The 24,182-nt window shown below is 42.1% G+C and overlaps 1 protein-coding gene across 2 annotated transcripts in view; it reads left to right on the top strand.

The window, feature by feature from the left end:
* Positions 1-24,182, top strand: part of CRADD (CARD and death domain containing adaptor protein) — an 82,081-nt gene that overhangs the window by 584 nt on the left and 57,315 nt on the right. The window contains exons 2-3 of one of the 2 annotated variants that reach the window (XM_074827064.1): positions 3,118-3,423; positions 19,008-19,364. In XM_074827064.1, the coding sequence (XP_074683165.1) occupies positions 3,126-3,423; positions 19,008-19,258 (549 nt within the window). In that variant the 5' untranslated portion in view covers positions 3,118-3,125 and the 3' untranslated portion in view covers positions 19,259-19,364. Of the gene's footprint in view, positions 1-3,117; positions 3,424-19,007; positions 19,365-24,182 lie in introns of those variants that run through there. The other variant, XM_074827063.1, reaches the window with a different exon arrangement.

The raw sequence follows: 24,182 nt of genomic DNA, 5'->3' as shown, positions 1-24,182 counted from the left end.
TGCCAGCGGTCGGGCAGCCGGCCCCCGAGTGCTGCGGGAGCAGCGGCCTCCAGATCTCGGTTACGGGGAGGAAGTTAAGAGAAAAACTTTGGGTTTTTTTGGGGGGGGAGGGTGGGGAAGAGGCTTTTAACCTGCAGACATGTGAAAAGCCACATTCACTCGTGGATTGGGCAGGGCGGACCTTATTCTCAGCTAAGCAGGCACAGGGGAACGTAGTCGGAGTCATAAGCAGCCTCGTGCAGTTGGTGTTTGGGAAAATGCCAGAGTGTTTCTAGCCAAGAACTAAGTGAATGTTCTTTTTAGAATCAGAAGGGGTCTTTTTAGGGTCAAGGCTTTCAACAGTTTTTTATCCCCATTCACGGACAAATTCAGTGCCAGATCAGGAAAATGCAAACCTGCCTGTGTTGGTGTGGTGATCAGTCAAGGACTGTGCTCATTCAGCAGGATGTGGGGGTGTGTTTCTTAAAATTTGGCTCTACAATGTAAAAGAGGCATTTTTTAGAAGTATCTGGGGAAGGTTTGGGCCATGCCATCTTTTGGGTAAATGGAAGTCTCATCTTTTTACTTTAGCACCAACTTTACTACAGAAAATTTATTTCAGAGCTTATTTTGGATCCCTAGATACAGGCTGCGATTAAAATTTAAATTAATTCTCTGTTGCACTAAACTCCCTCCCTACACTGTTACACACCAAAATCCGGATACATTTCTATATCTGGCTGCTTAGTTCCTGACTCGGACATTTCCTTCTGATGGTAAACATGCACAAAGAAATGCTTAATCTTTAAAAAGACCTTAAAAATCAATACACGCTATCCTGGAAGTTTACTGGGCCAGTGACCTTGGTGTTAAGGGCTTTAAAACCACAGTGGTGCTCACTCTGCAGTCAGGGCGCCAAAGGCCTTTTCCAGCAGAAATTCCCCCTTAAGATTCATGGCTTGAGAGGCATTTGTCAGTGCACAAAGGTGCAAACTGAGATGGTTTGAAAGGACCTTATTTTTGAGAAGTGTTGACCACTGGTTACGAAGAAGGGCAACTCATCAAGTACTACACAGTGACTGGAGAAGTTGATGTTCCTCATCCGGCACACGGGTGAGGAGACTCCTGGATGGGGACTCTTAGTGGCCAGTGCAGAATGTGAAACACAAGAGCTTCGTAGCATCTGAAACAGTTTTCTGCCTGGGTTGATCTAGATAACGCCCTTAGAGCTGCTGCTGGGTGCCTGTCTTGAACTCTGTAAGTGCTTCATGAGACCAGGGAGGGTCAGGGAATCCTGGAAGGGAGAAATGGCAGGGATCAGCTGCCTGAATTTTGCCTGGTTTTGCTTTAGACCACTGATTGATCCCAGTAGTGTAAAGGTAGTGTGTGTTAGAGACCAGGATCTTCAGTATCACCTGTCCAAAATGAGCATCAAATGAGGAAATCCCATTCTCTTTCTTGCCTGTTCTTTTTCCATCTTCTTGCTTGCAACTATCATCTCACTCCATGATGGATTTTGATGTTTGAGCTATGCTTAGCAAACTAGAATTTTTTAAGGACATGTGCCAGGACAGCTGTTGTTTGATTCCCCAGTGACCTTGAGACAGAGGTAGGCACCTCAAAATTCACTTCAGTATACAAGAAATGTACTGGATAGCCCAGGTAAGATGAAGTCCTCCTGGGAAGGTGCTGCCCATCAATCCTTTCAGCACTTGGGGGAAGTGTTTCCAGAGAGTGGCTTTAGCAGAAGTTGTCACAGCCGGGATTCTCCAGTCTCTCTAGGGATCCTAGGCTCTTGCATTCTGTCCAAGGTGTCATTTATGTGCCTGTATGTTCTGTTGGTCACCTGCCCTAGATTTTAACAACCAGGCCAACCAACCAACCTTGGATGGGGCCCTGAGAGTCAGTAAGCACCGCTCACAATATAAAGACTTTAGCAGGTTTCTTACAAAGCTTTGAAAGTCTCTGCCTCTCTTTGTATCCTCAAGCTAAATGAAGTACAGTTTCTGCAAGGTCTAGCTGTTCAAACAGCAGCATCTAGTTTAATTATCGGAAACTCTCTTGGTAATCACACTCAACACCTGCTGAAGTTTTTTGACTTCATTATTTAGTCATGAGAAAGTATTTAATTGTATTACTCTGTCATTTTCCTTTTCAAGTGCCATTAATGGGCCTAGGGATATGTTTGTCATTAAGGACTAGGCTAGACATCTTGATTCAGTTCATAGGTCTGGCACGGACTGCCGGTATGATCTTGGATGAGTTGCTTGGTCTCTCCGGACCTTGATTCCTCTTCTGTAGAGTGGCTATAAAGTGCATCTTTTCCAGCTTTTGTTTAGTCAGAGTGTTAGTCAAGTGAAATGGAAGCTGGCAGAGGGCATCCGATTGCTTCCTGTGAACACATTAGAAGGGTAAATACCAGGGAGGGAGAAGAGCTACTTCAGCTAAAGAGCAGTTTTGGCAGAACAAATGCCTATAAATAGAAGGTGGATGAATTTGAGATGGAAATTCGAAGAAAGTTTCTCATCATCAGATCAGTTGAGTTCCAGAGCAGCCTTCCAGTATGAGTCAGGGGGAAGAACGACCTGGTGCATAAGGTACATTTCTACGCCTCCTGAAATTAAAACACTTGGCATAGGCCAAAGCTACCTGCTGACTGTCCCTGCTGCTGCTGTCTGGCTGTGGTGCATCTACCGCTCCTGCTGCTGCTTTTTCACTGCTGCAATAGCATCAGAGACATCAGTGGCAGAGGTCAGGTGTGACATATCTCTGACTTTTTGGGGGTAGAGCCTCTTAAGGAGTGGCAAATGCCGTGGCTGCCTTTAGTGTGGACCTTGGCCAGTTAGTGAGCGGGATTATTTGGCATGGTTTTTATTCCAGCAAAGGACTGGTCTTCACAATGCCAAAGGTTCTCTTCCTGTCTAATGTTTCTCAGAAATGGCTGCATTTTAGCTCGTGAGATGGTGAAATCTGAGTGGGAAGAAGATGGTGGGGATCATTAATAGTTTTCCCAGGTCGGTGACTCCTAGTTTGTCATTCTTTCTAAAGGTTGTCAGGTATCAGGCATCACTTCTGGGTGTTAAAGGTTGAAGTAGTTTAATCTTCACACATTTCCCTACTCCTTTTCTCACGCTCTAGGTTGTCAGATGGATGCCAGAGACAAGCAGCTTTTACGCTCCCTGCGCCTGGAGCTCTGCACAGAGGTGCTGGTGGATGGAGTTGTTATTCAGTATCTCTACCAAGAAGGCATTCTCACAGACAGCCATGTTCAAGAAATAAAATCCCAAACCACCAGTCAGAGGAAAACCATGATGCTCCTTGATATTCTCCCCACCAGAGGACCCAAAGCTTTTGATGCGTTCTTGGATTCCTTACAGGAGTTCCCATGGGTTAAAGACAAGCTGATGGTGAAGCGTAAGGAAATGGCAGTACAAGATCCTGCAGGTAAGGCCAGGATTGTTGTTGCTGATATTTTGAAGCTTGTTCTCAAGCCATAATTTTTAAAGTATTGAATGTACCAGTAATTTCAAGTTGTGCGTCGTGTAGATATGGAGCATGATACCAAGAAAAGGGGACAGCCTGAATTTCCTGGAAGCCAGCCCAATGCCAGGAAGTATTGCAGAGATTGGGGAGTGAGCAGGGCTGAGTTTCAGGAGACTGGGAGACACCAGGAGAGACTGCTTTGGGAGAGGCTGGGATGTAGGAGACTCCATTGCCTCAACAGTAATAAAAAGTAGTTTTGACTAGCTGCAGAACGGTCTCTTCTCAATGCATACCTGATTATTTTTTGTTTTATGTATGTTTTACAGTGGTTTGTTTCTGGATTGTTCATATTGACAGAATTTTTATTTGCTTTTTATTATTATTTTAATGTCATTTTGATTTAGTAACGTATGCTAATTTAGATTTATTTCATTTATTAAGTTTACTGGAGTGCAGATATCTAGGATCATTACTTCAAAATTACTAGCCATTGCTTAGCTTTAAAACAAATTTAGGAGCTAACTGATTTGGTGGGTGTTACATAATCTTATTTAGACAAATCTTTGGCTTTCTGACATTTTACTTCTGAAACTAGTTTTCTGGCCTTGATGTTTGTTCAGAAGTGATTTCTTTATCAATATGTGCATACAATTGTTGAGCTGTTTTGAAGTCAAGACAACTGCTTAAAATGCACGTTTCTTGCTCTAGATTCTGGCAGCATGCACTGGCAGCTATCCTCATGTTACCAGCGAGACAGTGAAATAGTTCTCACTTGGGAACATCGTTTCTGAGCAGTCTGATTAACCTTTCTCCAAGCCTCTCTACTCCTCCTCCCCCAATTTGAGTTTGGTCATATGTATTTTAATGCACATGATACGTGATTTTTCCAGTGTCAGTGTGCTTTTCGTGAGACTGAAAGCCTGTAAAGATGGGTGATTAAGACCCATTGACCATCATGTGCACCTGCGTCCCAGTTGGCTGCACCTTCAAGAACATTTTGTCAAGATCTGCTGGACAAATCTGACGTTATCTTACCTTAAGACATTTTTAATGGAATATTGTGACAGCTTGTCTTTCTGTTGGGTCTCTGTGGAGGTTGCTTTATGCTTGGCTCAGAAATGGGTAAATAATTTTCAGAATTTGGGAAATAAATGTCCTGTCCTGCCCTTAGGGAAAAACACTGCAAGTTCTCAGTACAGTGCAAACTTGTTGGAAAAGACCACTCTCACTGTTATGAGGAATCCTGTCATGCTAATACTCTTTATTTGCCTTTACAAATCAGACCGTTTGCTAATTGCTGGTTAAGATGTTGAATAATCCTTACAGTTCCAGAAATGCACACACAGCCATCGTGTACAGTCAGGATTGCGTGGCTTGTTACTAGCAAAATTGTTTCTGATTTTTCTTCTTTTGATTATTTTGTGGATTGCTTGTTCCTGTTCTTGATCGCTTGTGACTAACGTGCTGGATTTATGCATATCAGGTTCTCCAATTTCGAGTGGACTGACTGATAATCCTATTGCCAAATTTTGTGTGTAAATTAGAAAAGGCTTCCAGATTAGATCAAAGGTTACTGTTATTTTTACTGTGGCAATAGAGTGTAAGAACAGGATAAGAGGCAGATAGCCAAGTTTGTTTTAATATTTAGGCATGTTCTTTAGAAGCCAAAGAAAGAGAGCACCATCTGTGCCCTAATAAATGCTGAGTGCATGGAATGAATTGGAAACTATGGCGGCATCATCAGTGCTGATTACATGCAAGAAAATGTGGTTTGGGATAAAAAGCCTCGCTTTGCATTCTAAACAACAAACTTGTAGGCTTTTGTCTCAGCAGAGTACTTGAGCATATGCTTGGCCTTAAGCATGGAAAAAGCCATTGGCTCTAATAAAACTATAAGCATACTTAAAATTAAATATGTTCTTTAGCTCCATGTTAGATAACTTAGCTTCTGCCTTACTGGAAACAGTTCCTATAAATAATGACTTGTCAGTGGCAATTTATTTTAAAGAATTCACTTGTAGTGTAAAAAGCTTGCCAAATACACACTACCTTTTTTGAGACCCTAAAACTTTTAAAATTAAAGTTGGTTCTATGGCTCTAGATTTTTAAATCTCTTTTTTCTTTGAATCATGCATACTTATGGAAATCGCATGCCTGCTATTCACTTGTTTATGCTCAATTAAAATTCTGTTTACTCAAGCAAAATATCCTCAGTTTTTGCATATCTTTTGCAGGACTAAGGACTGGTGGCAAGTTCCTTGAAGGAAGGTTTTATTTTATAGTCTTTCACTTCTCACTGACTACACGTCGGATTTTTAAAGTCAGTAAAAGTAGACTGTTAGGTTTTCTCTATCTGAACGTAAAAACTGTGGCATGTGCACACTATGTAGGCCTTTGGATTATTGTGCATTTTGTTCAAAGAGATCAGGCTTTCTATCTTTGCTTCAGCTGAGAAATATAGTTTGTTGATTCCCAGTTAAAAAAAAAAAAAAAAAAATCACAATTGTAGTAATTGTTAAGAAGCTTTTCATTTATTTTCTTCCCCTAGTAAAAAAGCCCCAAAACAGCAAGCCAAACAAACAGCAATTTCAGAAGGACAGAAATAAAAACATTTTTGGTGATGTAGCGTAAATATGATCTGGTGGACCAAGCAGCTACAAAATGGAAGCCAAAGTCTGAGACCTAAACAAGGCACCTGCCTCTGACTCATCGGGAGCCTTTGGGCAAATTCTTCCAAGGCAATGGGTTTATTGATTCCTAAGTTCTATAACTTGGTCTAATGTTCATGGAGCAGCATAGAGTGTAACTGTAAATTGGCCCAGGATTCAACCCAGAGGATGTAGTTTGGCTGCTTGCAAATAAATGAACTTCAAAAGCTGTGATATCCTGAGTTTTATTGCTGAATGTCAGTTGACTTAAAAATAATAGTTCTGTATAGTGTTATGTGCTGTAGTTCCAAGGAACACAGAAGATCCTAATCCTGCAGAGCACGAGGAATAGTTTTTCCATGGGAATCAGGAGAGTGACGTGCAGGCAGGTAGGGGCACTGCATCTGTATAATTGCAGCAGAGACCCCCAAGATTCCTTCCCCTTGATTGTTTACGCACAGGACAGCCTAAGGTCACCTTTCTCCTCTCATATGCATCTGTTAGATGACTACAGCTTTGGGAAAACATTTTTTTAAGGTTGGGAAAGCATCACTGTAAAACCCCAAAATCTCAAAAAGAAAATTTAAAGTCATGTGCTTTGGAGGTAAATATTTATAACTGTAATTGATTTCAAGATGATAGGGTGTGTTTCTTGCGTGTGTAAGAACCTGTGGTAAAACAGTTCACCTTGTGCAGAGTGGCATTGCAAGACTTAATCATTATAAACATCAACTGCAGCATGAGTTCAGGTTTTGAAGATCAAAACTTCTGCCATAGTAAGAGTTAACAAAAATAATGTGGGTCTGTTTCATTGGGAAAAAGCTATTCTGTTTTTTCTGCCCTAGTTTGGATAACTTTATGCCTTTGTCAGAAACATAAATCTTCAATATAGTATTATAATTCCTACAAGAAACTACAGCTGTTGGCAACAGAATCCCATTCTTTCTAGGAACAGCAAACAGTTACCCAATATTTTTCGCACTGACTAAAAAAATATAAACTTCGATAGCATTTGTTTATCAGAGTCTTTTTCTAATCTCTCTCTGCTTGGGAATTTCTCTGCTCAAGTATTATATTTCTCTATATACTATATGTTGCTATAAAATTATTTACTTCTAAAAGTGTTAGTACTGCACCTCTTTGTAGTATAGATGATTTCTCCATTCCACAGGAAATCACAGCATATTGAGAAAGAGAAAAGTCTGAGATACAGCATTTGCCAAAGGAATCCTGCAGCAGCCATTGCTATCTGGCAAATGTTAGTGAATTTGGGGCATGGAGTTACACAGAATTGTCATGGGAAAGCTGTTCTCTCGCAATTAAGCAAGGAATATTTTCTAATGCATATTTTGTTGTTGTTGTGGTACCTAACCAATAGTCTGCATTAGGCTCCTGTTAGACTTGGGTGAGGTTTTTTGATTTGAACAGATTTTGGTGTGGTTGGGCTTTTTCCCCTGGATGCATGGGGAGTATGTGTTCTTGTATAACTATATAAAGCTTCATGTTGTGTAACACTTTGGATGAAGCATGCATATACAAAACAAAGCAAAATGTGTAATTCTGCCGAGAAAGCCATCCTTCCCTCCCCCAAGCTTTCCCAAAGTCCTTTTTCCACAGTTGGGTTGTAGGTTTCTAAGAATTTGGATTCAAATGCAACAGCATTAGGACATGGGGAAGTTTAGCATCTCTTCTTACCTTTTGTTGACTGCTTCCTGCCTTCTTCCTGTCCTGCTTCCTCCTACGTCTGATGCAGTGAGGAAACAGCCTGGTCTCTCGCCTTTTCCATTTGGATGTCAGATAGGAGAGCAGTTGATGAATTCCTTTTCTTTCTCTAAAATGGTGAACAGAAGACAGTGAGTTTTTTCTTTCTTCTCTTTCCCTCCCCTCTCTTGTATAGTCCAGTGGCAGAAGGGGGAGTTTCCTCCCACATATGTCTGAAGAAAAGGGATGGGTTTAGCAGCCTTGGCTGCTCTGGATTGACCTGGAGATGAAGGAATGCCCTTGTACCACATCCCAATGCCTGGAGGCTATAGAAAATGTTCTCTGGTTCTCTGGAGAGATTCAAATGCATCGTTGTAGGAGAATTTCCCAAACTCTTTTCCACATTCCCATCTCCCCTGAAAATCGGGTGTTACATTTACAGCTTTGGCTTTGTTCCTGACCGCAGCGAGATCTGCGAAGTCTGGCATTAAAGGTTTGTGCACACACTCAATATTAACAGCATGCATCATGACATGGACAAGTAATCAGCTTCCCTGGTTCTACAGAGCATTCTGTGTATGTATTTTGGTTTTAATACGTGTATGAATGTAAGATTTTCCTTTTTTTTTTTTCAGTTTAAGGAATATTTGTTTTGTTGCTTTTTTTCAGTGTTAATAAGCAGCTGTGTTGGTTTTCACTTTGAGAAGACTGAATCTTAGGTGTCATTGTTAAGAACTATAGTATTTCCTGTCCAGTCTCAGTTTCTTTCAGGCAAGTTGATGGAAAGATATAACCATACTTGGTGTCATCCTCAGTATCACAAATATGTGAGGCTAATAATAATATAGATTTAATAAAACATATAGTCCCTGCAAACAGGAATGGAAGAGTGAGTTCTGTCAAGAGAGGTGTTTGGGCCAGCTGTGTCTGATCAGCTACTCATAACCAGTGCCACTAAGAGGAAGCAATGGGTAACAGGGATTGAAGACTCCCTGGTGTAGGGAATGGAGAAATCCAGCTGCTGACCAGACCTGATGACTTCCAAAGTTTGCTTCTTCCCCAGGGACTGGAAACAAGACATCACAGAGGTTACCAAGGCCTGGCCAATCATCAGACTTTGCTACTCTCTCATGTGGGCACTAGTAATACTTAAGTAGATTAAGGATGAGTACGGGGCTCAGTGATCCTATGTGAAGGGATGGAGCCCAAGCAGTGTTCTCCATCTTGCCATTCAAGGGCAAACACCTGGGCAGGGGTGGATGCATCCTGCATATTCACACCTGTCTGTGCACCTGATGTCATGGCAGCACTTTGGACTCTATGACCACAGGACCCTTTTCAAGAAATGGGGACTGCTAGGGACAGAAGGGGTCAACTCAACAGCATGGGGTGAAAGTGTCTTCACCAGCAGGTGTGCTGGTAGGAAGTCTGCACAGTTGCAGCGCTGTGATGTCATTGGATTTGCAGAGACACAGTGGGATAGTTCACACAACTGCTGTGCTGTAGTTCATGGCCTCAGGTTCTTAGACAAGGATGCCATTGCAGTCTCTTCAAAGGAGTGTCTTGAATGCACAGAGCTTTGCTATTGCCTAGGCAACAGGCTGGTCAAGAGCTGTTATGGGTTAGGGTCAGAAGGGATCTTAGTAAGAGACACATTGTGGTGGCATCTTCTATAGGGCTTCCTGATCAAAAGGAGCAGAGCCTGGAGAAGGGAAGACAGCAGCTTTCCAATACTGACAAGGAGGATATCAAGAGAAGACAGTGCTAGGCTCTACACAGCAGTGCCTGGTGGGAAGATGAGAGATGAAGTGTGTTTGTTGAAAGGAGGGAGGTTCTGACTGGCTATAAGGAGAGTTTTTAATCATAAAGGAAGTCAAGAAGTGGAACGGGGACCCGGAGAGGTTCAGTAGTCTTCATCCTTGGAGATTTTCAAGACCTGTCTGGATAGAATACTGAGCAACATGGGCTGATCTCAGAGCTGACCCTGCTTTGAACAGGAGGTTGGACAGGAGACCTCCTGAGGTCTCTTCCAACCCAAATTTCCCTATGATGCTATGAAGCCTTCTTAAAAGAGTGCTTCTATCGCAGGCCCTGGTTCTCAGGGAACAATCCTGGTGTTTACTGGGAATGTGACACAGTGAGGTGATCCAGGAGCCTTCTGGAATGCAGAAAGGACAATATCTTGATGAATGTCCTAGATGAGTAGACTAAGGGAGGTGCTCTACTGGCTTTGCTACTCACAAACAAGGAGCAACTGTTTAGGGATGTGTTTGTTAATGTCTCTCTTGGCTGCAGTCACCATGCAGTGCTCAAGTTTAAGATACTGAGAGAAGAGAGGAAAGCAAATAGCAGAATAAAGGTCCTGGACTTTAGCTTGTTCATGGAAACTCGTTGATGGGACACTGTAGGAGACTGTTCTGAAGGACAAAAGCAAGTCAGGAGACCTGACTGATCATCAGGGAAAACCTCTTCAAAGCACGAAAATGGTCCATTCCTACATACAGGAAAAGCAGCAGGCATGGCAGGAAGCCAGCTTGGCTGAAAGGGGAACTCCTAGCCAAGGTCCAATTCAAAAAGGAATTGTCTAGGAGATAGAATTGAGGGCAGGCTACTCAGGAGCAATATAAAAGCATTCTGTGGGCTTTCAGGGATAGAGTTACGAGGGGCAAAACTCATCTGAGTTTGAAACCATTCAAGGATGTGAAGGACAAGATGGGTGTCTACAGGTACATTGGCAGTGGAAGGAAGACTAAGGCAACCACTGAAGAAGGGCATGGAAAAGGCTGGGTCTTCATATGCGAAGTCTGCTGTCAGTCGGCCCTGGTCTGTGTGCCTAGAAGTGGAATTTGGAGGAGGGAGATGCTGTTTATAGTAGGAGAGAATCGAGTTAGAACTACCTCAGTAGAGTGGACATACGCAGATCCACGAAGCTAGATGGGATGTGTCTGAGAGTGCTGAGGGAGCCAGCCTATGTCTTTGAGAGGCTCTTTTCTGTCATGTTTGGTAGACTATGGTAAGCCAAATGCACAAAGTGCAATAAAGTGACTGGGAACAGCCAGCTTGGGTTTACCACAGGTAAACCAAGCTTGACCAACTTGATTCTTGCCTTCTGTGATAAAGTGACTGCCTCTGTGGATGACAGCAGGAGGTTTAATTTAATTGACTTCAGCAAGGCTTTCAGCACAGTCTCATAGCATTCTTGTGGCTAGCTGGGAAGGTATGGACTGAAAGGGTGGACTGCACACTAGGTGAAATAAAAAGGCCAGACCACCAGGCTGAAAGGGTGGTGGTCAGTAGTTCAATATCCATCTAACTGGAGGCTAGTTACAAGTCATCTTCCTCAGGGCTGACAGTGAGATGAGTTCTGTTTAACCTTTTTGTCAGTGACTTGGATGATGAGAGGGACTGTATCTTCAGGAAGTTTGTAGGTGAATTAACTTTGTTTGCACACTTGCCAGTTTATGTTCTGGGATCTTCTGGACTGTGCCTAAAGCAGGAAGGCAGGATGACTCCGGGCCTTGGGGATGATGTGTCACAAGAGGCTGTGGATGTAGTTTACCTTGACTTTAGCAAGGCCTTTGACACCGTTTCCCACAGCAATCTCCTGGCAAAACTGGCTGCTCGAGGCTTAAATGATCGCACGCTTTGCTGGGTAAAAAACTGGCTGGATGGCCGGGCCCAAAGAGTTGTGGTGAACGGAGTTAAATCCAGTTGGAGGCCGGTCACAAGTGGCGTCCCCCAGGGCTCAGTTTTGGGGCCACTCTTGTTTAACATCTTTATTGATGATCTAGACGAGGGGATCGAGTGCACCCTCAGTAAGTTTGCAGACGACACCAAGTTGGGTGGGAGTGTTGATCTGCTCGAGGGTAGGGAGGCTCTGCAGAGAGACCTGGACAGGCTGGAGCGATGGGCTCAGGCCAACTGTATGAGGTTCAATAAGGCCAAATGGCGGGTGCTGCACTTGGGCCACAACAACCCCCAGCAGCGCTACAGGCTTGGGGAGGAGTGGCTGGAGAGCTGCCAGTCAGAGAGGGACCTGGGGGTGTTGACTGACAGCCGGCTGAACATGAGCCAGCAGTGTGCCCAGGTGGCCAAGAAGGCCAATGGCATCCTGGCTTGTATCAGAAATAGTGTGGCCAGCAGGGACAGGGAAGTGATCTTACCCCTGTACTCAGCACTGGTGAGGCCACACCTTGATGACTGTGTTCAGTTTTGGGCCCCTCACTACAAAAAGGACATTGAATTACTCGAGCGTGTCCAGAGAAGGGCAACAAAGCTGGTGAAGGGTCTGGAGCACATGTCGTACGAGGAGCGGCTGAGGGAACTGGGGTTGTTTAGTCTGGAGAAGAGGAGGCTGAGGGGAGACCTCATCGCCCTCTACAACTACCTGAAAGGAGGTTGCAGAGAGCTGGGGATGAGTCTCTTTAACCAAGTAACAAGCGATAGGACAAGAGGGAATGGCCTCAAGTTGCGCCAGGGAAGGTTTAGACTAGATGTCAGGAAGCATTTCTTTACAGAACGGGTTATTAGGCAGTGGAATGGATTGCCCAGGGAGGTGGTAGAGTCCCCATCCCTGGAGGTGTTTAAGAGTAGGGTCGACATAGCACTGAGAGATATGGTGTAGATGGGAACTGTCAGTGTTAGGTTAATGGTTGGACTAGATGATCTCAAGGTCCTTTCCAACCTAGTTGATTCTGTGAAGAGAGTGGGACTGCCTCTCAGAAGGATCCCAGCAAGCTGGATGAATGGGCCAGCAAGAACCTCATGACATTCAGCAGAAGTAAGTGTAAAGTCCTGCATCTGGAATACAAAATTCCCGCAAAATAACACAAAATGCGCACTGGCTGGCCAGTTGCAACTTTGCAGAAAAGAAGCTGGATGTCTTGATAGACAGCAAGTATGATGATGAAGACTAACCACACACAGGTCTGCAACAGCAAATCCAGCAGGCTGAGGGAAGTGATTATTCCCCTGTACTTGGTACTAGGAGTTTGTATTTAAAATACCATGTCTAGTTTTATGCCACCAATACAAGAGAGAGATTGACAAACTAGAGAGTCCTCTGGAGCACCACTAAAGTGGTTAGTTTAACATGATGTACAAGGAAAGGTTGAGACAACTGAGTTTGTTCTCAGAGAAGAGAAGGCCAAGTAGGCTCAGAAGAGGTAGAATCAGACTCTTCCTACAGCTGCACAGCAAAAAGAAAAGAAGTGGCAGCCACAAGTTGTAGCAACAGAAATTCTGACTGGATATAAGGAAAAAAATTTCACAAGATGGGTTAAGCACTGGCCTCCAGAGGCCGCGGCCCAAGCAGGGTTGCCCAAAGAGGCTGTGGAATCTCCATCCTTGAAGACAGTCGACACTCAACAGTAGAAGACCCTGAGCAACCTGATCAGACTTTGAAGCTGGCCTTGCTTTTAGCAGGAGGTTGGACTAAGTAGCCTCCAAAGGTCCCTCCCAACCTAAATTTTTCTGTGATTCTGTAAGCTTGGCATCACACTCTGTACACTTAATATGTGTGATTTTAATACAAATATAACTGGCGCTGGCATAGGACACTTGGGATATGTATGCATGACTTCTAGTTCAGATTAGGAATGTGCTTTTTAAGTGTATTGGAGTGTTTGAATTAGATTTCTTTCAGGTGAATCTAAACAGGAAAATGTGTTCCAGGTGTTCACAGAGTCTGTAGGACCAGACTACAGCCAGTTAGAAGTGAAGCCTTCCAGCTGTGTATAGTCTGAATGCCAGGTCCTCAGCATGATCTGTATCAGTCCATAGGTCCTCTCCTATTGCTCCGTACTGCTTGCTAATATAGACATAGTCTTTTCTGGCCAGTGGATGAGGTGGTTTTGTCCATAAACACCTGCAGTCTTGGAATCCTTTCTTCCCAAAATTCTGTGTTCATACATACATATAGATGCAGATGTGCATCATATCAGGGATACTGCTGCATACATTTTTTTTCTTCTTTGATTATTTAAGTATCTCTGTTTCCCAGAGTTTATAGTACTGTTTCTCATCTTGGGGTATGTCCATTCTAAATGGCTCACAGAGTTCACCACCTGTAGTTTTCCTCTGGAAAAAATATCTTAATTCTCTGTCTATTTTCAACTTGCATCACAGTATGATAAAATCATGCCTGTGTCTTATATTTCCAAAAACATGTATAGTTGCAGTCCTCTATGATCCTTGAGATCTTTAGTTAATTGTTGCAAGCTTCCCACTGTTGGTCTTGTCTCAGGATGTGGCAAGGGAACCATTGAAAAAGATTTGTACAGATAATAATAATTGTTTTCTAGAACAGACTGGAAACTTTCTTGTAAGAACCTGATCCTGCAGCTTGATAAAACCACTTGTAAACATGAAAAAGCATGATGCAGTTGTTATTTTTGCATTATGTCATCAGTGTAGGCATTCCATTGATACTAATTAATGGCCCTTGTGGCCCACAGATGTACATTAATATATGCTGCAGAGTAACTGAGAGAACTGCCTACTTAAGACTTTATAGACTTCTTTTCATGAAATTTTTCTTCACTAATATTTTCCTTCACAGCTGGCCAGCTTTTCTTTTAGCACCTCCAGAATTGCCTTGGAGATCCATCTGAAAATGTTTAATTTCTGTATTCCCATTGCATGGGGAAAATCTATTGTCTTTCATAAAGTAAGTCTATGAATGCTGTTTTTAAAAAAAACCCAACCCACCAAACAGCAAACGGACCCACCTTAGCTTACATGTGTTGTGGAGGCTGCATAGCCATCCAAAGTCAGTAAAAATACTAAGCAGTGTCTCACAGTGAAAGCCTGACTCCAGTGAAGTCAGAGGCCAGACTCCTGTTAAGCAGAGCAGGACAAAGGTCTTGGCACTGATGACTGAAATGTTCTCTCTGGTGAAGGAATGGGTGCTCTGCTGTCTTCTTTACACTGACATGGCAGCATGTCTCGACCTTCAAAGAAAAATTATTTCTGCAGCTGAAAAGCTATTACTAGTTCAGACTCTGCATTCCTTTTGCCTGTCAACTGAGAATATCAGCAGCGGTGTGATTTACTTCTCACTGGGAAATGTCACTTGTATGGCAAAGGTCAGGAAGTTCCTCTAGGATACAGTTAATTATGCATGCTTATTATATCCTGAAGTCCTCCCTGCATTGCCATATGCAATTTAAGCTTTCCTTCCAGATTTGTTTATGATCATATATATATGTTTACATGACTGAGAACTAGAGCACCCAAGTTCTCATTCAAGTTCTGTTGTTACCTCAGAGTGATGCAGCTGCAGTTTATCTTGTTAGAAGATTTATGGTTTTGTATACAAGACTTCTAAAGCCAATTTTTATCTATTTGACAATTGTCTGTGTAAACAGAAAACCAGCCTTGTTGCTTCTTTTAGCCATTGGACTATTGGTTCAGTATACTGTCAGATTTTCTTTTTAAGCTTTCTTGCTGCTCTTGCTTTGTGAATAGATATGTGTGCCTTCATGTATTGATGTATTGGCAAGGAGTTGTACACGTGTGTTGACAAACACCTCTGCTGCAAACTGAAGTGAAGCTTCAGTGTTTCTTCCGATCTACATTTAGAGGAGCAGCTGATTTGATTTATACTATACAGGTTGTGTGTGCAGGAAATAAGCATTAATGCATTGGGTCAGGGGGAATAAATTGCCATTAGTGCACCACTTCTTCTGGCAGCCTTCTTATCTTAGTGTTTCATCACCTTGCCTGGGATTTTGAAAAGCACTCACAGTTAACCCAAGCTCACCCAACCCTCCTCCCGTCAAGGTCAAGGGTAAGCTCCCCTTGGCTTTAAAGGAGGCAATTTTAGTCCTGTGCTGATGCTTTTGAAAGTCTTACCTTTCATTTGTAGTTAATATGTTGAGCTCTGTAACAAATGGCCTGCTTCAGTGTTTGGATCCTTCTAATAAAACATGTGCTATGTTTGAGTGAAAGGACTTGACACAGGTGAAGGGCTGACTTTAAGGCCCTTGCTAGCCCTGGGGTCTCTGGCTGGCTCTGGTGGGAGGTAGGCTTCCTCCCCAGGCAGCTGGTGCTGCCTTTAAGCAGGGGAATATGAATCCTCAGCAAAATAACTGCTGAGAAAGGAAAGCTGAAACAGAAAGGAAAACCAGTACTTTCTAGTATTTCTATGTGAAGAAAGTATTTCTTTAAATATGTTTTTATTTAGTGTAGGTGATGGCTGTGTTTGCTCAACTTTTCAAAGCAACAAGACATGTGCTTTATTCTTACTCCTCTTCTGTTTAATTAAGAAGTCATGTATTTCTCTGTGATCCAGTTTTGCCACATCCCACAGGAGTTTAGTTTCATGTTCATATCCTTGAACAGCGATTGCTGCAGTTAGGGTTGCAAAATGCTGTCATCATCCCCTTGGTTCATGTGCCATGGTGGATCTGACAAGCTCACCTACAAAATGCTTGTGTTAAAAGCAACATCAGGTTATAGCTAGAAATGCTAGCTGTCTGTTTGCAACAGAAATTAACTCGGGATTCTTAGGGCATTCCTCCTGCAGGCACCTGGATCCAAAATGGGAAGCCCTAAATCTTTCCCCACTGGGCCGCTGGCTGTGCCCGCAGCCAGGTCCCCAGGCACTGCAGCTTCTGCCTTCGGAGCTCCTCGGGCACTTCAAAGCCTGCTCTGGGCAGGTCCCAGGCTGCCCGCCCCTCGACAGTGCCCAGCAGTGCAGTGCCTCGCTCACGGCTGGTGTCGGGACACGTGGCCAGGCATTTCTTCGTCGATCTCGCCTGCGAGCCAAATCCTGTGGGCACTCACAGCACACGCCTGTCAGGTGGGGCTGCTGGCAGTGAGGTGCAGCTCTTTCCATGGAATAGTTTAATATTAATATGACCCCACAGTGTAACAGGTAGGATACCACCTTCTGACTTGACACCTTGGACACTTCTCAAGTAAGCGCATCTACAGTTTATGAGTGGTGTCCCCTCAGCTGTGTTTTATAAATCTTTGGTGAAGGCATTACTCCAAGAGAGAGCTTAAATCTTGAATTTTGACTAGAATAAAGTCCTTCCCAGTAGCTGAAAGAAACTTATCTATGTCCCAGAAAGACATAAGATAGGGCTTAAGTTCCTCTCCTCCTTGTTTCATCTGGGCTAACTGAGGCAGCTTCTCAGTTGGCACACTGGTCTTTGTGAATCCCCTTCTTATGCTTCTAACTTTCCCCAGAAATTGTGCATGGATTTTAGTGAAATAATTCAGACCTGTTCTGGAGGAAGGGGATTGATGATAAACCTGTGTCTCTTCCTTGCATCCGAATCCAGGAGAATTAACCCTGTTACTGAGAGTCTCGTTTTCATTTATCACTATTTGTTTATATATTTAATTTATCCTAGTTCTCATACATAGCAATGTTACTGTATCCTTAAATTATTAAACTATGTGCAAGATCTTTCTTCTCCTATGCAAACTACAGATACATACACTTCACTTGTCTATTTAAAGTTGTTACCTGTGTGAGGGATTTTTCAGCTTCCAGTATGATCAGTGGGTAGAATATAGGTAAGAAAGAAATGTGTAATACATGCTTAGCCCAAATGTGTACCCTTTTATTAGAAGGCTGTTACCATACTTCTGTTTAGGTAAGATTAAGTTGGCCAGCTGCTAGCATGGCACTGCATTGATCTGAAAGGATCTCCTCAGTCTTCAGAAAGTAGTGGTCATCTTACATGGTATCCATATCTGAATTAGTGGAAATACATGCATTGCTAAGTTTGCTTTTAATTGGAATAGCTAGTTAAGAGACCTGAGCTAATATATTTTTATTGTCAAACACAACTTGCAAACATTTGTTTGTGTGACTGTATGCATGTTAGCATGCTCGTTGGCCTCAGTCGGATTACTTGCATCTAAATTTACTTTAATTATCCACAGGATTGGGCCATAATATATAAACAGTCTGTAAGACTGAAAACAACTGTGTTTCCACTGAAGGATGCACAGGGAGTCCAGGGGGATATTACAGGGTTCTATGTGTCTTGTTTGGGTTCTGTTAGCATTTTTCTTTTGTTTTTCAATTTGTCACCTACAGTAGCGTAAAGAATAAACATCAAGTCATTCGGAGAAAAAGTGAATCTCAGTAGTGTGGTGCCTTTCTGTTCAGACTAATACCAGGAAGAATTGGAGTATAAACCCTGCTGTTCACTTGATTTTCATGCTCCAGCCTGCTGCATGACAAGGTGTTTTCCTGGCTAATGCTGATCAGAGGCATTCCTAGTGTGATTATATGTCCACTGCAGTCTTCATTTTGCCTTTGCTGTGTGCACCCTCTGACAAAATTCTTGACATACCAGGCTCTGGTTTAGAAGTTTTTCCGTTTGTTTTATGAAGCCAGGTAAGAAGGGAACTGTGATTTACAGCCATGAATTTATGATTTAGAATCATAGAATCATTTAGGTTGGAAAAGACCTTCAAGATCATCGAGTCCAGCCGTAAATTTAACAGCTTTCACTTCCACTGCTCAGTAGCCCATGCACTTGGTAAAACTCCTCCTGTATCACTGAGTATTTTTGTTGACAGGGATTATATCCTGATTAAGAAAGCAGTGTGCTGGGTTTTCCTCCTCTTGTTCTGCCTGCACAAATGTGCTACTTCTTCCCATTCAAAACCTCTTTGGTAAGTGCTGAAATCACTTTGGAACTTTTTAAAATGAAAATCAATCTTGATAATGATAGCAACAGTAATTCCATGAGATTCTCTGCAAGTCTTCTGTAATAATCTGTAAATATTAGGAAAGGCAGAACTAGCTTTTTGCTTTTGTGCATAAGCCTTTCATGTTGTTCTTAAACTAGATTGTGTCTACTTGTTAGTGTCTAGCCATCCTGATAGTGTCCCCCAAGATGAAGTTCACCATTGTACACTTGTTCAGCTTGGTTTTTCAACTTCAGCATTCTTTTGTTGAGTACTATCAAATATTGGGTAACTTTTGTCCATAAAGCTGCAGAGGTCTAAGTTAAGGAAATACACAGGATGTCCACATCTTGATACTGCTTTCATGCCAACTGATTCCTCCTGGTGTGAATTGAGGAAGGTTTTTGAATTACTTGTGCAGAATACAGCATTACTAGTGCTTCTTGTACTAAATAATATCCTGTCCAGTTAAAATTGCGGATTCTCCAGTTTATGTACAGACAGACACAATTTTTTATATGTGCTGTCCTTACCTTGTAGGTTCATTCTGGGAAACTGTCATCATGTCAGCAACATTGTCTGAGATATACATACCCAGACACGTCTGGAGCTCTTCAGACTTCATCACTGCCTTGCATTACTGCCTACAGGGTAATTATGAACTCTTTCCACACGAGGCTGGAGAATACCAGAAGTCCTGGAATTGGACATCTGTAACTGTTAATCCTGGAGCATCAGATCGGGCACACAGTCCCAAAGTATGCCTGTTCCTGGTGGGGAAGGGGAGGTAGTAAGAGATTCTGTACTGCCGGGTGTTAATAAGCCTTCTGATTTGTCACCAGCTAACATTTGTACACCTCTAGAGTTTGAACTGATAAACAAAGTCCTTTTCTCCTATTCTGTGCTGTAGGTGTGGCTTTTTTCTTTTTTTATTGTTCAGTTCCTACTGACTGTACAAGTTGTTGCCGTAGCCCGTTCTCTTCCCATAGAGCTACCCCCATTTAGTTACTCAGACTGCTAATTTAATCTTGTGCATCAGGAAAAGCATTTATATTGTCATATTAATGAAGAATTACTCTCTGAATAGATTAAGCCCTTTGGTTTATTGAGTAAGCTAATACAGGAGCAGGGTATAAAATTCCCTGGAAAGCCACTAGTGATCCTATACCCCTTCCATGCACACCTAATTCTAAATGGCTCCCTTTCTCCTTATCTGTTTCCAGTCATGTCTGAGCCACCACTTTTGAGCCTTTTCCCCATTCTGGATGGCTTTTTCCTTCCCAGTTTCCTATTTCCATATGCATAACCCTTTCACAGATCAGTTAACATTATAACATATAGTTGATTTAACTCTGAGACACAGAGCACCTTGGTCATACATACCAGAGGAGAGTTTAATAGCATTTCTATGAACAAAGCAAACATCATTGTATTGCATCTTCTTTAAAGATCTAAAAGCAAAGTTATTACTGGGACCTTTCTCTAGGATTGCAAGTTCTGCCTTTGTCAGGATGCTTGGAGTGGTTATGTTATTATTTCATGTCCTTTCTTAGCAGCTTCTGAGTCCAATGGTATCACAAGGTTAAAAAAAAAAAGTCATTGGCACACGGAATATGTAAAGTATGAAGAACTGACTGCTTTGCCTCACCATAGGGAACTGCTGTGAGTTATGTACATGCTTATTTTCTGCATGACACTGAAATTAGATATCGCGTTTGAGTTTTTGGATATGTCTTCCTTGTGTTAAAAATTGTCAACACCAAAATAAGCCTGAAGTATCCTCCTTCTACCAAAACTGTTTGTCTTTTGCAGTGGTAACATTCATGCTTGCCATTGTGGTCTGTTATCTTTTGCAGGTTGTAATATATCTGATATAAATTCTAATGTACAGCTATGATTACTGCCTTGTCCTTAAATCACTGCAGCTGTGTAGCAGACACCCACTGATTCCTGACCACAGCTGATGATGGGCTTACTTGTCATACTATGTTTTATAGATTTCCTCACCTTGATTTTGAAAAAGGGGCTTTCTCAAGGCTTAGTCATAATCCTATCCTATCATTGTATTGTTTACATTACAAACTTATCAGTGTTCTTTGCCTTACTACCTTATATGTAGGGGCATATAGGCTTTGATGGTTTTTTTTCCCACCGGTGGGATCCATTATGTTATTAGTAATATTCCTTCTCCTATAGTAGTCTTGCAGTTGTTCAGAAAACTTCCTTACTCATGAAGTCTCTAGCTGTAAAAGGAGAGGTGCCTGAGGATTTCCATAATATAGCCACTGCGATGCGAGATGATAAAAGGACTGCCGTGCTGGATCTGTCTTGCTCAATATACCCACTGCGTCAAGGAACTCACCATTAACCTTTGCCAGGCTCTGTCAAGCTGGACATCCACAGCACCATGAGAAGGAAGTTTGACTGGGAGAATCCCAACAGTGGAGTAGGACCTCTTTCCACTCCCTTTTGCTGTCCCTTCTCCCCCCAGACAGAGAGGTGCCAGGTGGCATCTGCTGGTTTCTTATGTGTCTTTGGGAAATGGTGTCAGGAATGCCTTGTTTGAGGCTCCCCTTTCTTACATTTTTTGAACCCCTTGACCCTCAAGCCTCTCTCTTTTTTCCTTGATTGTCATATGCAGTCATTTTCTTGGTTTCCCCACCTCTAGCCCTCTGCTGCCTGTCTCAGGTAGGAAAGCCAGTCAGGACAGTGGTCTAGGAAAGGTAAGCTGAGAGTGAGCATTTAATCCCAGGGTTTCCAGTGATTGCCTTTTTAGGCATAGGTTTTAGTACTCAGTTCGATTTTTTTTTTTTTATTTGACAGGAGGCAGCTAATCAAAGTTCTATCTTTTAACACCACAGTCATCATTTTTGTCATGCAAAGCGATAATACAACACATACCTGAAGAAAGTGCATATGCCATGTCTGGAACACCAAAATTAATTACCTCAGACATAGAGGCAGAAGGGAATCACTCAAAACAAGGTATGATTTAGGATCAAGATACGGGAAATGCACTATTAGATAATCTTCCCCCACCATTCCAGGTTTATAAAATAAGTATTGGCATCTGCACACAAAGGTGGTTGGTGTTTTAGTAATGCCAAAGAGGATGTAGCTATTTGACAGAACTACAACTGATTCTATGCTTGGTTTTGCCTACAGGTTATGAGGAAGTGTTGAGAGCTGTTCTCAGCTTTGAGTGGGTCACCCTGTTTTGGTAGCTGAATTCAGAATATACATACATACCTAAGAAGTTTATTTCTATGGGAAATGAATGTGTTTAAGGAGCTGAAAAGAGGTTGTTCAAAAGAATTGGTGCTTCTGGCAGACAGTGATTCTCTTACCTTGTGGTGTATTCAGGCTGGCTGGTGAACCTTTGGCCTTGGGAGGAAAAATAGCTGAATCTGTTGGTGTTCTTGGTGTTTTCTCACAGGGAAATCTGCATGATTAGATTATATTTGGTACAGAAGAAAGCTAAATGGCTTGTCTTTAGAATTGTTTTATATCACTCACTTTCTTCCCTCCGTACAAGTTGGGTGTGTTATGCTTTATGCAGCACCCAGCTGAGCTGTCTTCCCAGAAAAGCATCTTGCACTTTGAACAAGCAGTACATAGCAGCTGGAGCTTTGCCCCAGTACAGAAAGTGTATGTGTTACATTTATACATTGTATACAAAATACATCAGAACTTAATTTCAGGGTAGTTTTCTTTGTGACTAAAGCCAGAGGAAAAGCTGAAATTTGCCCTTTGTCTACAGCTGTTTTGTAGCGTTTCAATTAACCTTCAAAGTCTAGTAATTGGTCTAGTTTCATTACGAAGTCTTGAAATGGAACTTTAAAGGATCATTTTTGTTTGGAGATAAAACCAGTCATAACTCTTTCTGCTACAAGTTGAAGATTCAAGTTTTTGTTTGGGGTTTTTTTTTCATTTTTGTTCTGAACTCAAATAAACTCTTCTAATATCAGGAAAGATTAAGGAAAACGTGCTCTTGCTGTATGAAGTCCTGTCCGTTCTGTGTTTTCTCATCATGTTTCTGAGTAGTTCTTGTTTTCTTGTGGACCATGAGAAACATGAACCACAGGTAGAATATATTTTTTTTTATCAAAGTTTTTGGTAAACCAACAAACCTCTGGGAACTAGGCAAGGCTGTCTTTTTGTCAATCCTTTGTCTTTCCATGATGTGTTATTTTGGTTTTTGTTCTTACTGTGATTGAACAGTTGGATTGTAATCTGTAAAGGAAAATATGTAGTAGGACCTTTAGACAGTGACATGAAGAATCATTTAATTTGCTAATAATTTATTTAAATTGCTGTAAAGAACCTTGCCTATAGAGCAGAAGTCACTGCATCATCTGCTGACTTTTATTATATACATCTCAAGGTGAATGTGCTAGATTTCAGGTCTACTCTGTGACTTGCCCTAAGGAATATGCAGGGGAAATGTGAACTTCAAACCGAGTTAGTGTTAGGTAACATCTCAGAGTAGAAACATCTCGTATTCCCACCAGGTGCTGGGACTAGCGAGAGAGCTCTCATTAAGAGGGACAAAGCTCCTAGGCTTCTTAAAGTCTAGCAGTGATATCTTTTTTTATTAAGAAGCACATAAATAAATGAAAAAAACCCTTGAGAGCCTTGATCTTGTGTAGGCACTTTACTCTTAGGCCCTGAAACTTTTACAGTAGTTAATGTTTAGAACTCATAAAAGAAGATACAGCTGACTGGTATAATACTGAAGATCCTCAGGACCCAGGGGCCCCATGTTTCAGAGGATGCACTTTCCAAAGATTTGAACTTGCAAGGTACCTCTCACTGCTGGAGGGGAGTTTAACACCAAGGGTGAAGACCCTGGAAGTGCCAGGTATTCATACCTTACCATGCGAGACATCTTTGTTAACTATAGCACAGTTTTTTTAGGGTTTCAGCAGATTGTGATCAGCACCTTGTATTGTATTTGGAAGAGAAGAAGAAACTGGTCTAAAGTATATGTTGTCATTTGACTGAGCTCATGGTTTCAGTAGCTGCAGAAACATCAATTTTCCTTTATTCAACCTGTTTTGATTTGACTGTTTGGTATTATGTGTAACCTAATGTTTTTGTCTTGCCCTGCTCCCCTGGAACTGAGATAAGGTTTGCTGCTGGTAACGTCTGGTGTGTTAATTGTCATGTTCTGCCTCGCCTTGACTACTTTTAAAAATGGCACTGCATACTTGACTTCTCAGGAATAGTTGCTCTTTTAAAGGGTTCAGTTTGCTCTATCATCAGGCGTCATTGCTGCTTTATGCTGTTTTTTTAGAATTTCTGATCGGAGTTAATTTATGGCACTTGAACTTCCCAAACTATTTTGTAATTTACTCTATGTGGGTCTTAATCTTTGTCCAGGACACACTGACTACTCATAAAAATTGTTTGGAAAAGGCATTTCCCTTTTTAGCTCAATAGCGAGAAAGATGTAAAAAAGTTAATGTAACTGTCTGCTCTGGTCCCATGGGTGGCTGAGATGGGCTACAGTCACACATGCCATCTTATTGTTCTCCTCCTAAAAAATGTTACCAAAGAAAATGGGTTTTAGATGATTGTTTACATGACAGTTGTGCCTGCAGAAGAAATATTTAAACAGGGGACTCTGGTCTTGATCTGGACGATGACTAAACTTTGTGTGGATGCCAAAACAAGATCCCAGAAATCTGCTGTCTCCTGAGCCCATGCATGAGA

Source organism: Strix aluco, chromosome 5 (assembly GCF_031877795.1).
Source record: "Strix aluco isolate bStrAlu1 chromosome 5, bStrAlu1.hap1, whole genome shotgun sequence".
Taxonomy (NCBI): Eukaryota; Metazoa; Chordata; class Aves; order Strigiformes; family Strigidae; genus Strix; species Strix aluco.
The sequence above is the reverse complement of the archived record's forward strand: the minus strand, read 5'-3'. Positions and strand labels throughout refer to the sequence as shown.